Source organism: Cibotium barometz, chromosome 39, assembly GCF_041138505.1.
Source record: "Cibotium barometz isolate CiBa-2024 chromosome 39, ASM4113850v1, whole genome shotgun sequence".
Lineage (NCBI taxonomy): Eukaryota > Viridiplantae > Streptophyta > Polypodiopsida > Cyatheales > Cibotiaceae > Cibotium > Cibotium barometz.
Window position 1 is genome coordinate 1,696,399 of NC_141084.1, and position 14,072 is coordinate 1,710,470.

The 14,072-nt window shown below is 44.1% G+C and overlaps 1 protein-coding gene across 12 annotated transcripts in view; it reads left to right on the forward strand.

Annotated features, from left to right (window-relative positions):
- Positions 1-14,072, forward strand: part of SPK1 (guanyl-nucleotide exchange factor) — a 251,368-nt gene that overhangs the window by 202,614 nt on the left and 34,682 nt on the right. For 7 of the 12 annotated variants that reach the window (XM_086778119.1, XM_086778131.1, XM_086778120.1 and 4 more), the window contains 2 exons: positions 9,356-9,412; positions 9,754-9,900. In XM_086778119.1, the coding sequence (XP_086634245.1) occupies positions 9,356-9,412; positions 9,754-9,900 (204 nt within the window). The remainder of the gene's footprint in view (positions 1-9,355; positions 9,413-9,753; positions 9,901-14,072) is intronic. The other 5 variants (XM_086778125.1, XM_086778126.1, XM_086778130.1 and 2 more) reach the window with 1 other exon arrangement.

Below are 14,072 nucleotides of genomic sequence, written 5' to 3' on the forward strand. Positions count from 1 at the left end.
ACAACTTCTTGGATTATGATGATCTGGGCTCCTATGATGTGCATTTCTTGCAAGTTTGAGTGTACTCATGAGTTCTAAACTTGGCTGATGTATTTGCATTGTAGTTTGTATTATAAATTCAACAAGAAATTGACTCGATCTTGAGGTGTCCTTTATGCAAATTTGAGAAAGTCTGGCTATTGAGTTTGTAATAACTAGTTTTGGTTCTGTAATTTAATTTCTCAAGTACATGTGCCGTTTCCTACCCGTTTCCGTTTCCCACCGGTTTCAGTTTCTGAGGGCGTGCCGTTTCTGTCCCGTTTCCTCTTTGTGGTGACTATGATGGCAACATCCATAGCTTTTGCTCATGTCCGAGCCACCTCCAAGCTTCCCTGCGGAAACGTCCAAGAAAATAGTTGGTATGATGAGGAATGCCGAGAGGCCAAAACCTACCTCCACCGCGAGGTAGCCAGGGCTCCACCACACATCGACAGGACCACATTGCTTTTTGTCGCCATATGCAAAGGAAAAAGCAAGCCTACCTAGCCAAACTTGAATACCAACCATTCTTGGGACATGACTGTAGGAGGCTTGGAGGCTTTTCCAAGATGCCTGCGAGTAGACCCTGATTACTTGGCACACTTATGCCACCTTCCTTTATCAGGTCCTTAATCAGCCACCCATACCCTACCCCCCAAGGATCTCGCCCCTCACAGTCATCCCTTTTCAGTCTGAGCATGGTGAGAGATGCCACTGACAGGTTGCAGAATGGGAAGGCACAGGATCATGATGGTCTGGTAGCTGAGCACTTTTCCTAGGCCAAGGATATTTTGGCACCCATACTAGTCCATGTGTTTAACAGGGATCGTGTAACACTATCATACGTATCCTGAAGGTAGCTTTATGGATCTATTTTGGAACATGAGCTGAGTAGATGGGCATAGGCACAATGACTTAGAGCACCAGGGCAGGCAGGATTGAGGAAAGGGAATTGCCATTAGATCATATTTTCACATTTAGGGCCATCATTGAGGAGGGGAGAGCTCATAGGAAGAGGATCTAAGGCTGCTTTGTAGATTTCGGCAAAGCATTTGATAGAGTCCCACCTGCCCAGCTGATGAGGAGATTACAGGACTTGGGAGTCCCAGGGGAGATGTGATGGGCGATTCTCTCCCTATATGAGGCGGTGATGGGCCGAGTACGTGCCCCAAAGGGACACTGAGACATCATACACACCACGATTGGAGTAAAGCAGGGCTGCCCATTGTCCCGGACCCTCTTTGGACTCTACATTAATGAGGTCTCCAGTTTTCTGGACAGACAAGGAGGGCAGGGAGCACTTCTGGCAGGAGTTCTGATACCTATCCTCTTGTATGCAGATGACATAGTTCTCATCTCGGATTCACTGGGAGGGGTAGGCAGACATTTGGATGCTTTGCAGGCCTTCTGTGAGGCATGGGATCTTATTGTGAACCTTGGCAAGACCAAGTTTATGATCTTTAACTCTACACCACAGTGGATTGGCAGATCTGCCCCACAGTTTACATACAGAGGAGAGACAGTGAAGTATGTCACTTCATATGTGTACTTTGGAATCACTTTTACTGGTCCAGCATGCTCTATGGGGAAGGCAACAAAGGCTAGATTGACAGGAGGGTATGCAGCCTTGGGATCATTAGAGAAGAAGTATGCTCATGTACAGCTCCAAGAACCTAGAACAAAGCTATGGCTACATTGGTCACTCCTACACTATTATATGGGGCTGCCAAGCTTATATCACAAGAGAAGGAAGAAGAAAAAAGAACCCAATGACATAGAAATAGAGGGTGAGGAGGAGCTGACAGAAACAGAAATGGAGGGTAAGGAGGAGCCCACATGGCTAATAATTGAGGATGTATATGATGGATGGGGAGAACTGTTGTGATGATGATCTCACGGATGATCAGGAGTAAGCCATCTGCACCACATGAGATTGTACGGACTGAGATGGGATCCCCACTGATAATAGAGGCCCTGTTCTAGACAGTGACATTCCTACACATATTATGGGACCTCCCTCTACACAGATACCCTTGCTTAGCTTGTGTGTCCTCTAGACAGCTAGCCTAGGATGGGGATACACAGTGTTGGTATGCACAGGTGGTTACATGATTTGGACTTCATGGCATGCAATGGATGCTTTGCTGCCATTCCAGTATAGTATAGAGGCCCCCACCTATGACCTCAGCCACACAGAGCGGAACAGAGTGGTCTGGCAGGATATCATCAGGCTTGATACTCAGAGGACTTGGAGGTCACCCACACAACCATTGGGGATGAAGATGAGCTTCTACCGTGACCACATGCTTGACTTGACAGACGATGGCTTCATCACACGGCCGAGATACATGCATACACACCTATCTTGTGGAGTAAGGTGTGCAAGTTGCTAGATCCGTATATCCTCCCATCTGCTGGAGATAGAGACAGCTAGGTATGGACCAGTGACTATTGCACCAGCAAATCGGATATGTTAGCTATGTCACAGAGAGGCTGATAGGCATAATTCTCTCGCACACGTTCGGCCTGGCTGATCAGGGCTCTTTAGTTGAATATATCCATTGCATATGCAGGTGCGCTGTATACTAAAGAGATAGTGAGGCATCGTCGTTATCCCATTGGTTGGGGATTGTCTTTGAAAGATGAAAATGAAACTCAATGGGTGATGGCAAAATTGCACTCTAAAATCGAATACTGGAAATTACCTACATGGCCTCTACATGTGTGATTGCATATAGTACAATCGATAATCATAGCATATGTCCAGTTCTATCTTCCGCTCTTACCTTGGTCGAGCAAACAGATTGATAATTTCAATAAAGCAATGGAATGCCTATGGAAAACCAAGGCAGATAGAAAAGGCTTACGTTTACGTTTGTTAAGGCAGGACCTTATCTGGTCGCCCAAAATGCATGGTTCGCTCAATGTCCTTAACATTCATTAGCATATTGTGGCAAGGAAAGCTACTCTTCTACCTACATTTATAGAGCAAGTCAAGCCATGGGCACGCATGCTGGGAGGTCTGTGCTCTAACATGCAGATAGATGCATATGGACATTGGTTCATCGATTATGATGATATAATCTTTGGGAATTTAATGGTCATATTCCAGGCTCTCCATATTTGACTGCTCTCATTTGAGATTGTCAAGCTATATTGTCACTTGCAATGGTTAGGTAGGCCTCCAAATCAAGGAAACTCACTACTCTTGTAGAATATTCGTAAGGAAGTCCTACAATCTTTCTTCATTGGGGATTCGTCGCGTAAGTGATGTTGTGGATGAGAATGGGTATGTGCTTGCCTTTCCTCGTGCAGCTAGACAATGCAATTTGGGAATGTACCATAGGCCTATCTAGAGACTCATTTCAGAAATAATGCAACCCTTTTAGCTAGGCCCAATGCTTGAGGAAACACATAAAATTCAAGATTGACATTTTCATAGGTAACTTCCAGGATACACTCCTGTATCATTTTGTAAATTTGTTTACAGCTAATGCTTATAGGCTACTCTTACCACCTCCATGGATTGAGGATCATGCAAATCACATATGGTAAAATCTCTTGCTTGGTGGAAAGCTGCATTGAAAAGAATTTGGAAGAGTGGATTGCCCTTTAAGCAACGATTGTTTCTATGGAGATGTCTGGTTGTAGTATTCCCAGTTGGATCTCTTTTGGGACGAAGGCGCATTGCCATTGCTTCTTGTAGGCGGTGCTCTCATCCTACAGAGACAGTGTCTCGCCTTTTGTGGTTTTGTTCGCACTCGTGATTTTCTTGATGATTTGTGTGCACACCTTCGAGCTCATTTTCCGGGGAGGCGTTTTGGTCGAATGTACTTACTTATTGGTTGTCGTTCTCCTCCCCTATTAGACTATACAGTCTTCCTTGACTAGACTAGATTCTTGGCTTTGTGGACTATCTATTATGCTCGGAATCAGTTGCTTTTCTATGGAGATTATATCTGGTTGTTTTTTAATGAAATTCTCACGAAATCGGAGGACTAACCTTCCAGCAATTAGAAGTGTTTTCCAATTGCTTCTAATCTTAGTATTAGCTGTCTTAATTTGGGATAGCTATGAATGTATATTTCTTTTTTCTTAATGAGACAGTGGTTTCACTATATATATATATATAAAAGCAGGTGCCCTGTATACTACAAAAGGGGAGATTCCACTGTCTATTCCGTGATGTGTTTGGTCCACTTTCTAGGGTCATGGACTACCATGATTAGAGATGCCTAGGACTCTTCCTCTTGGAGCTCCGCAGACAGAGAGAGAGTCTCTACTACACCACAGGCCAGTAGCAGCGAGGGGACCGAGGTAGAGGGCACTTACAAACTTCTTCTGGGCAAAGACTTTTACAGCAGTGCCCCCCTCCATCTGGATCCCATGCAAAGACCTCTAGAGCAGCCCTCTCCCTGTCACCGGAACCGTAGGCGGCAATAGCTCGAGCCCAATCGAGAGGAGTGTGATTTGACAGAGCCACTGATTTTTGCATAGCACGATGCCCTCGCCCACTGGGGCCTCGCCCACGACCCCAATACTTTAGGCAGATCGCGTCCATCATCTTCCACCAAAGGAGGACCTTGCCTCGCCAGCTAAGTCCCACCACCTTGAGAACCAAGCAGCAGATTGCAATAAGGGATATGATAGGATGAGGGCAGCTAGCTATACGCTCTGAGTTCTAATACCAGCTTTAGCTTTTCACTTTTAGTTTCTAGCATTTCCATTTTTTTAAATGCAACTCAAACATTGTATCACATGGACTTGATGTAATTATTTTGGTCTCATAGGTCACTTTGGCCTTTTGAAGACATTAGAAAATCTTTCTTTCTTTCTCGGGTGGTGCTAGAGCCACAACAGCCTCACATTTAAGTCCTATCAGCTAGAGGTCACCCCATGATTGAGCTTTTGAGCCATGTGCTTGTGATAGAACCCTTTTTTTTGCAATGAAACCAATCTTAACAGTATGAGGAAGGTACCCTCAGCTTCAACTCACTATAAACCTCATTGCTTTCTTATTGTTTCCTATAAACATCTTTTATCGCAAAAGAATCTGTCCATATGCTTGGCACAACAAACCCTGTCTGTTCACTTGCTTTGCAACATAATAAAACAGCTATCCTTCCTATCTTGGAACCTAAAATCAGTTCAATACAGGGGTAGCAAATTGGTATCCTTATGCTCCAGGAGCGCAAGTTTAATGACATGTCATGCCATAGTTGTAGTAATTCTTCTTAGGCCTTGCAGTGCTAGAAGTTCCCAAGGTTATGAGCCTCAGATTGCAACCCTTATTGCAGTATTTGATTCTGAGACTTGGACTGGATTTGTAATCGGCAGAAGTTACGTGATAATTTGTTTAAACAATGAAGTTAGCCAATGGGAGCAAGCAGCCCTTCGCTATGGGGTTGAAAGAGCCTTGACAAGCATATAGACTCTAGACATTGCTTTGCATGGCTACTACAGAGTCACGGCGGTTACGAGTCTCAGATTGCAACCCTTGAGAAGCCTCAGTCCAACAGGGGTTGAAAGAGCCTTGACAAGCATATAGACTCTTCAATGTGTAGATGGTAACTGTGTTACTATGGGTGAATTTAGTGCTAGGAGCATTGGTAGTGGGTAGATGTGGGAATAGCTGGTTGTGATTTCACTTGGTCCAATAGTCAAGTAGGTGATAATAGAAGGGAGGCCAGACTGGACAAGTTCTATGTTTCTCAGGGTCTACTGAACAGTCATTTATCCTTAAAAGTAGAAACCTTCTCTTCTCTAAGTTTGTTAGGAGACCATAAACCTGTCTCACTCAGATGTGACTTTGGGTCTAGTGAGAGGGGCTCCTCTTGGTTTAAAGCTGACCCAAAATTTTTCTTGTTAAAGAGTGTTCAATCTCTAATTGGGAAGGCTTGGCAAAATGTTTTTTCCAAGCACACTTTTGCTACAAAAGCTTGGGCTTTGGCGGTGCATGATACTCAAAGCATTCTAAAAATAGCTAGAAAGAGAAGGGCTAAGATCAAGACTTAGATAATGGATATAATACAAAATAATGTCAAACCCCTAGAACAGAAAGCTGGAACTGGAGATACAGATCCCCAAAAAGATCTTGTTAGTGCTAAAATGGATCCCAGGAGGCAAGAACAGATCAGATTTAATGACTCCAAGATTTATTTTAGAGATTGGTGGGTAGGGAGGATCGACAGGCCCACCTAACAGACCGAGAGATTTGGACCTTAACCTGATCGATTTGATCAGGCAATGCCACCTATTATTCGACATCTGACAACATCAACCCATAAGTTGATCTAAGGGTTCCTCCTCGCTTCTCCATAATCCCCCCGGAATGGTTGAAATGGCAATTCTTGCTCCCTAAGTACTATTGAATGAGTGATTAGCAGAGTCGGTACTTTGTGCATAAACACTCCGCCGACCCGAAAAGAATGGTCCCAAACCTTGGGGGTGTGGTAGTGTAGTTAGTAAATTACCCCATCTCACATGTTCGCCTCTAGATTTAGGAATATCGCTGCACCTATCGTCATTGGGGGATGAACAAAGACATTCCATTACATGGCCTAAGGAAAATTTTAAACTATTTAGAAGAAGAGAGTACGGGAGGAGATCCCTCTTCTTAAAAGAGCAAATGGCTCTTGTTTTGCAACTACAAAAGAGAATATATAATTCATTCAACAACATTTTCAGAATTTACTTTCTACTGTAGTTACTCCAAATGACACCCAGAAAGCTGTCAAACAGTTTGATCTACCCTATCTGGAGAGGCCTTTTACATTAGAGGAGTTGAATTAAGCAGTTTTAGTTATGGCAAATGGCAAGACACCAGGTGAGGAGGGGCTACCTATTGAGTTTTATAAGACTTTTTGGGAGCTAGTTGGCCCTTTCTCACATTGCTTGGCATGGCTACTACAGAGTAATGGCCAAGGTTATGAGCCTCAGATTGCAACCCTTATTGCAGTATTTGATTTTGAGACTTGGACTTTATTTGTGATGGGTAGAAGTTACGTGACAATTTGTTTAAACAATGAAGTTGGCCAATGGGAGCAAGCAGCCCTTCGCCATGGTAAAACAAGATTATGAGAGCTTATCATAGGGTTATTTTTTATTTTTAAGAAAAACATGTTTGTTTTTGCAAGAGGCTTCTGTCTCTACGACACAGCCCCCACAGTTAAGTCCTTATCGATGGACATAGAGGTTATAGCTTGCAGATGTCGAGAGCAATTCATTAAGGCTGTGTGCTTGCACCCTTTCTGCAGCTCTCTGTTATAGAAGAAAATAAAACAAGCCAAATAACTTGAAGCATTCAACATTCATTATTTGTTGGTCACATTTCGTCATTCAATAATTTAACACCGAATCTTTCATGGCCACGAGAACCTTCTATTATTGACAATCCCAAATGCTAAAGCTTACAATTTCAACATCTAGAGCTGAGGCTGAAAAGATGAGTTTTGAACTCTGTTCACGTCATAGATTCAATTTTCGGGCCCATCTGACATCTGACATCAAAATAGAAAGACCTAGAAAAGAAAAAGTTGCGTACAAGTGTGCCCAGAAGACCTTCCAGGCTGCATTGTTTACATTACATGATAAGGAATTGTCGTCATTCTTTTTCCTTCTGTAGTTGCAATTTAGACCTGCCCTGTGTAACTTCCAGAGGCCCCGGGGGTTTTACAAAACACTTGACCATTGGGCCATAGCCTTAAACATACACCACTTAATCCACAAAACTGGAAAAGAGGGATGTGCGCAACTGACACTGCACAGAGGGCCGACCCACCTTCTCCTTGGAGTATTTTATTAACCAAGGAGAAAATATCATGTAGAAGCTTTGAGGGCCTTACTCTCCCCACGGGAGATGCCGGATTATCCATATACAAATGCCATAACACAGCCCAACACGAGGCAACCATAAAATTTAGTTGGTAGTACACAGGATGTAGTTATGCTGAGCTAGCAATATAATCCATATACCTCCATGTGGGTACTGATTCTTCCCCAAAAAACCATTGGTCTTCATGCAATAGAGTTTGTACAGCTGGTACGACTCTCCATTCAGCCGGTAGAGTCCCCCATTCAATCAGTACAGCAGGTACATAGGTTGGTACGGCAGGTACAATGGTTGGTACAGCAAGTACAAGGGTTGGAACAGCAGGTACAGTGGCTGGAACAGCAAGTACAGTGACTGGTACAGCAAGTATAGCCTTGAAATCAGCCAGTACATCAGTTAATGCAACTGGTATAGTACATAAATGAGTTGGTATAGCTTGGTTCAACTAGCAAGAAGCTATAGAAATAGAGAAACCTTCTGTTGATGGGAGTGGAGGAGTGTAGGAACTTTCCATAAAGTGCTGTGGACAAGGATGCGAGCAACCGTCATATTAGAGGCTAGCCTTCAGCAAGGGAGTCTCCTCCAAACGAAGAGAGAGGGCTCCAATTTGTAGATTTGGACCTCCGATGAGTTAAAGAGAAGGCTATAATGACAAGTGGAGAGCCACACAATAGCTGAAGTGGCAAGTGTGAGGCCACATCCCAACTGGTAGCCCATTTGTCATAGGTACTGGCCATTCTTGGTATTTGCTCAATTCCGAACGTAATGACGTGCACAAAATTTCCATTGGATTCGGGCCAAAAATAGCATCTCACCTAAATTTTAGGAGTATGATCCTTTGTATTCCATGATAATCTCCCATTCCCAAAGCTTGTAGCCGTCGTGGAGTCCACCAGACCCCTTTCATACTGGGAAGTGTCTAGGTTGGTAACACCCGGACGCAGCTCGGTCTTTTTGCCCGGAATCATCATAACTTCTGGTTGTGAGTTTGCCACAATACGAACAAGGGTCTGCGGGGATTTGAACGTGGGACCTCTTCTCACAAGCCCTCATTTCTGGGTTGTGGACCTATTGGCAAAGAATAAAAGGCCTTTATTTTGATCTTCAATGAATGGATAGAACCTTGCGTAATCTGCAATGGAATATTCTTTCAAATAAGAAAGAATCTGCCTTCGAAATGCTTGGAACACAATGCAGATGCATGCATACAAGTGAATGAGGAATGGCTTTGAGATCCTAATGATTTGGGACTGGGGAGAGCCGCAATGTAATTCTTGGATGGGAACAGCAGGCTATTAAGTACGTCTGAGTCTCTCCTTCTGTGTAGTTCCTTTGAGGTATATAATGCATGTCTTTTGCTTCACAACTATATGGACTGGTGTGAAAGAAAGAATTCCCGTGTTGCCATTGGATAGTAGACACCGAACTGTTCTTGAAATACTGCTCATTGATTTTGAATGTCTAAGAAGATCATCGCCCACTTTTACATAGTCGTTGCGCTTACAGGTTGGGTGCCTAATTGCCCGTCGCAAGGAAAACGAAAACCAAGATTTGCTTTATCGGGTATTGATAGGCAAAGAATCAGCATCACTGGCATTCCCCCTTTCTCTTCTGAATTGCATGGTCTAGTTACGCATATGGTGGTCTTCAAGGGAATGTGCTTTTTTTTTTTTTCAAGTTTGGGCCATTTACAGCATGGAAGGAAATGAAGAAAGGTGCTATTTATCCAGGTTGAGCATGGTGTGAGCTGTGGGAGGAGCTCGGTTGCATGTTTTTAAGCACTCAGTAACAATCTCGTTTTTTCTTTTTGGAGAGTAAACAGAAGGTTGTACATGGTGTATGATTACAATTGGCCTAATGTTTTGCCCTTCTGACATTATTTTGTCTTTATCTCAATGTTACAGTTTAGAAAGGTTGCAGACAATCTGATAAGTACCGGATCAACATACACTACTGCTGACGGTGAAGCTCTGTTTTCTCCAAAATATTCTGAAATGCTGTCTCCTGCAGTGCATGAATATCTAAATGAAGCATCAAGACAAGAGAATAGGGTAAGTCCTGTATCAATGAAACTTTGTTATTTTTGTGCATTCATTTCTGCAATCAGACGCCGTTAAAGATCTTCTGCGAAGACTTCTTCTGTGGCAAGCTATGTTGCCTGTCATTATCAGGAGAATTGATAGATCCAGGAAATAGAGGCTGTAAGGGTGTTTTTGAAAGAGCATGTGTGCTGAGGTTTAAATAAAACCAAATTTTGCGAAAGATATTGTCCAAATGAAATGCGGAAGCACGCATGCACGAGTGTCTGCATGCTCATGCAATCACATGTATTTGCAGAAGTATTTCTGTAGAAATAAGCTAGATGTACTCTGGGTTCTTAATATCAGAACGAGACAACCACTATAAGTATTGTAAAAGCTTTGGAAATGTCTAATAAGAAGTTTAATTACAGCCTCGGGCTCCGTATGCAAACAAGATAAAATAGGTGCAGGCTGAAAATTATAGTCAGGTGATGGGCTGCAGAAAGTTTTAGGCCGCAGGGAGTTTAAAGGGACAGCGAAGTAAGTGTGACAGGCAGGGTGGTTTGGGAAGCTTCAAGCAGGACTGAAGCTATTTTTATTGCTACTTTGATATATTGTGCCAGATTTAGACGACTTTAGATTTATAAGTCGTGTTTGTTTTGTAAATTGTGGTTTACGCATAAGGATGAGGTTGTACTTGTTGCGAATCTTGATAGGGTTAAAAGTTGGATGCAACCTAATCAGGATAGAAAATTTACTACAGGCACCACTCCTAAAAATATCAACATTAGACTACCCTCTTCTCCCCTGCTGGCATGGATCATCAGAGTGTGGTGACAGATCAGAGAATCCCTCTCACTTCAGACTCAGGATGATCGAGACAGGCAGCCTATCATGTTAAATGATTATTTTGCTTATGACTTAGAATGGCCGCTAGGCTTTTTGACCCTACATGCACTGAGGGGAGAGGGGTCCAGCCCCCACAATGGTCATGTGGAGAGTCTTCAGAAAGCTGCTGACGCCCGAATGCCGCATCATCACTTACAACTTGGGAGGCACTCGCAGAGATACTCTGATTGATGTAGCTACTGTTAGAAGTCATCTGCTGTCTTTATGTGGACACCATGGCCTTTGTTGTGGGTGTGGCCGCCCTTTGTAGGTGTTTTCTCATTTTTCTTCACTTCCCGTATTTTTCCCTATTTTTATGTGGCTTGGGTGGCAGCCCTGTGGTGGCAGGAGGACCTCTGATGCTGGCCGACTGCGTTTGTGCATGCTGGTGCTGGCATTGTTTTGCTTCAGGTCCCATAGAGTCAGTAAACATGAACGCCTGCAAGCCCTTTAAAAGCGACTCAAGAAGAGCCACATGCTGCTTTTGTATAGAGGCATTAGCAAGACTATAATGCCGTGCTAATTTCCGAGTGTTGGTAAGGAACACTGGCCAAGCATGATAATCAGCCATGGACCCTCTTGTGGAGAAATGTCGTATCAACTGACGCATATAAACATCAAAAACTTCATGCTCCAAAAAAGTGTAATTTAAGCGCAAAGGCAAGCATCCCAACAAGCCTTTATATGCATCCACAGGATGATAGACCATTTCAAATACAAGCGGCCAAGGATCCGACAAAACTTGTTGCTGATCAACCATCATAGTAAGAACCTCTGGCAAAAAGAAATCTTGATGTAAAATATACATCCTATCCAATCTAGCATAAGTACCCCGAAACTGTTGTGAGGCATAAGTGTAGCCCCTTTCATCTGGATGCAACCAAGACCACATGTCTTGTTTTAGCGACCTTGCTGCAAAAGCTTCCCATGCCATTCTCTCCGGGCCATCCATTACAGAATGAGGCGACGTGGCTTGCTCCCTGGAGACACACATATTAAAGTCTCCCATCACAAAGCCAGGATGAGAGATTGAAAGAGCACACAAGTCATTCCACAGCAAACGGCGTGCACGAGCATTATTTGGAGCATACACCCCTAACAACCATAAAGGCGTATCATCCCAAATAGTCTGTATCACTAGAAATCTTCCATGAACATCTTGAATCACAAGAGAAGGCTGAAACTGCGAACGAACAGCAAACATAGCACGTGACTGCGAAGCAGGATGTCCGCTGTAGAAAACATGAAACCCCTTATATACATAGGCCTTGCTAGCCAACTTATTCTGCTTATGTTCAACTGCACACAAAACATCCCAACCATGACAAAAAGTTGTACGCCAAAGCCTGAACTGCTTTTGGCACGAAGAAATACCCTTTACATTCCATTGTACAATTTTCATAAGCCTTCCCAGAACAGGAATCAACAAGGCCGTGTACTAGGCCTAGGACAATCTGCCAAATCACGAACCTTTTGAAGCATTGCATTTTTAGACATGGTATTTGTGATCTCAGACTGCCCTCGGAGTTCCCGAGCACGTGCCGAAGGGTAATGACCATCCCATGGCGAGATGACCTCACCCTTCGAACCAAACACAAGAGGCAATTGTTGTTGTGCTTCTTTTGTTAGGCGACTTCTAATAGGATAGCGTTCTACTCTATCCACCCCAAGAGCCCCTGTACCCTGAGAAAGTTGGCCTCCTGGTCTCTCAATCCTTGTCTGTTGCTGGGCACCTGAACCCAAAGGGCGACGAGCATATGTATGTAAGGGCCTCTGATGAGTACGCAAAGGCCCCCGCCAAACAGCATCTGAGAAATCCCCCCGCGGGGCAACAAATCGTGTCTTTTTACCACGTACTTTCACCCATGGCTGCTCAACCTCATTCTGAACATCCACATGTACATCCATGTGCTGGGCATCATGTAAAGGAGCATCATTCTCATCTTCCATGGGCAACTGTCCATCAACGATATCCTTGGTAGCAACAACTTGTTCTTTCTTAGGACATTCGGAGACAAGGTGGCCCATCTCACCACATTTGAAACAGTGGCCAGCAAATGTATCCCACCTCAATTCATACATTAAAGGTTGCAGCCCAGCCATATTGACACGCAAATGTGTCGGCCTAGGTCTCCCAGTATCCCACAACATGCATAGACGATTTCGGTTTCTAGATGTCATTCGAGGCACCACCAAGACATCACCGATACCTCGCATGGGACCTGGTAAAACACGCCAAAACATTGGTGGGAATTGTTTCACTTCAACCCAAACTAGGCAAGCCTGGCGCAACATATCTTGGTACTCTGCCATAGGCTTCCACGGAACCACATGAAGCCTCTCGGACCATCATAAATCTCCTCAAGTGCCTCAGGTGACACCAAGCGGCCCAACCATGCTCTAAGACGAGGCAACAACGGAATACGTCCAGTAAAGAAGAAGATAGCAGCAGGATCATGAAAATCTGCTAGCTGTTGTAGTAACAAAGGAGTCTCCATGCATACATCAGCCACACCACCATTATCTACTGCAGCCATTTGCACGCTATTTGCCTTCACATATTCTTGCAGAAGCTCACCAGTGATCTGCAGCAAACGTGCAAACTCCGGAGAAGGTACCTGAGAACTTTCCTTTGCATTCTCTCCAACATTCACCGGAGTGTAGCTTGCATCAACATCAAGCCTTTGACGTTTTTGTTGCTCCGAGGCATCTGAAGCATAACCCGCATCCTTCTCGATCATCTCTTCAATAAGATCCATGTTAAGGCTATTGGCAGCCATGCCACCAATAGCAGCGGCCGGGTCATCCAAATCCATGTACAAAAGCAAAGAAAACTCGTTCTCTCAAACCCTAATTCAGCACCTGAAAAGCGTAATTCAGCACCTGCAAACCCTTGAATAGTTGCTTGAACCCTTGATGCACCCTTGAGAAAACTTGAATTTATTTTTTATTTTTTATCTTTAATCTTCTTCCACTGCTGCTTGAAACCCTAGAGCCGGAAATCCTCTTTCTAAGATACAGACAGCCTTTGTAGTCTTCTCCTCGATTGTCTGCACAAATAACCGAAATCCCTCCCGGTGGCTCCACAGAGCAAATCCGTCCCCACAACGGGCAGTCTCACTGGTGAGAAGCACCCATCGCTCTCTCTCTCTGTCTCTCTCTCTCTCTCTCTCACACACACACACACACACACACAAGCCGTGAGGTAGAGCAGAAGCAGAAGCTCGACTATGAACAAGAATTGGCGACGACCAGCAAGTGGGAAGGACCAACAGGAGGGCGGAGGCCGGGGCATCGTCTCGTTATTTATAACG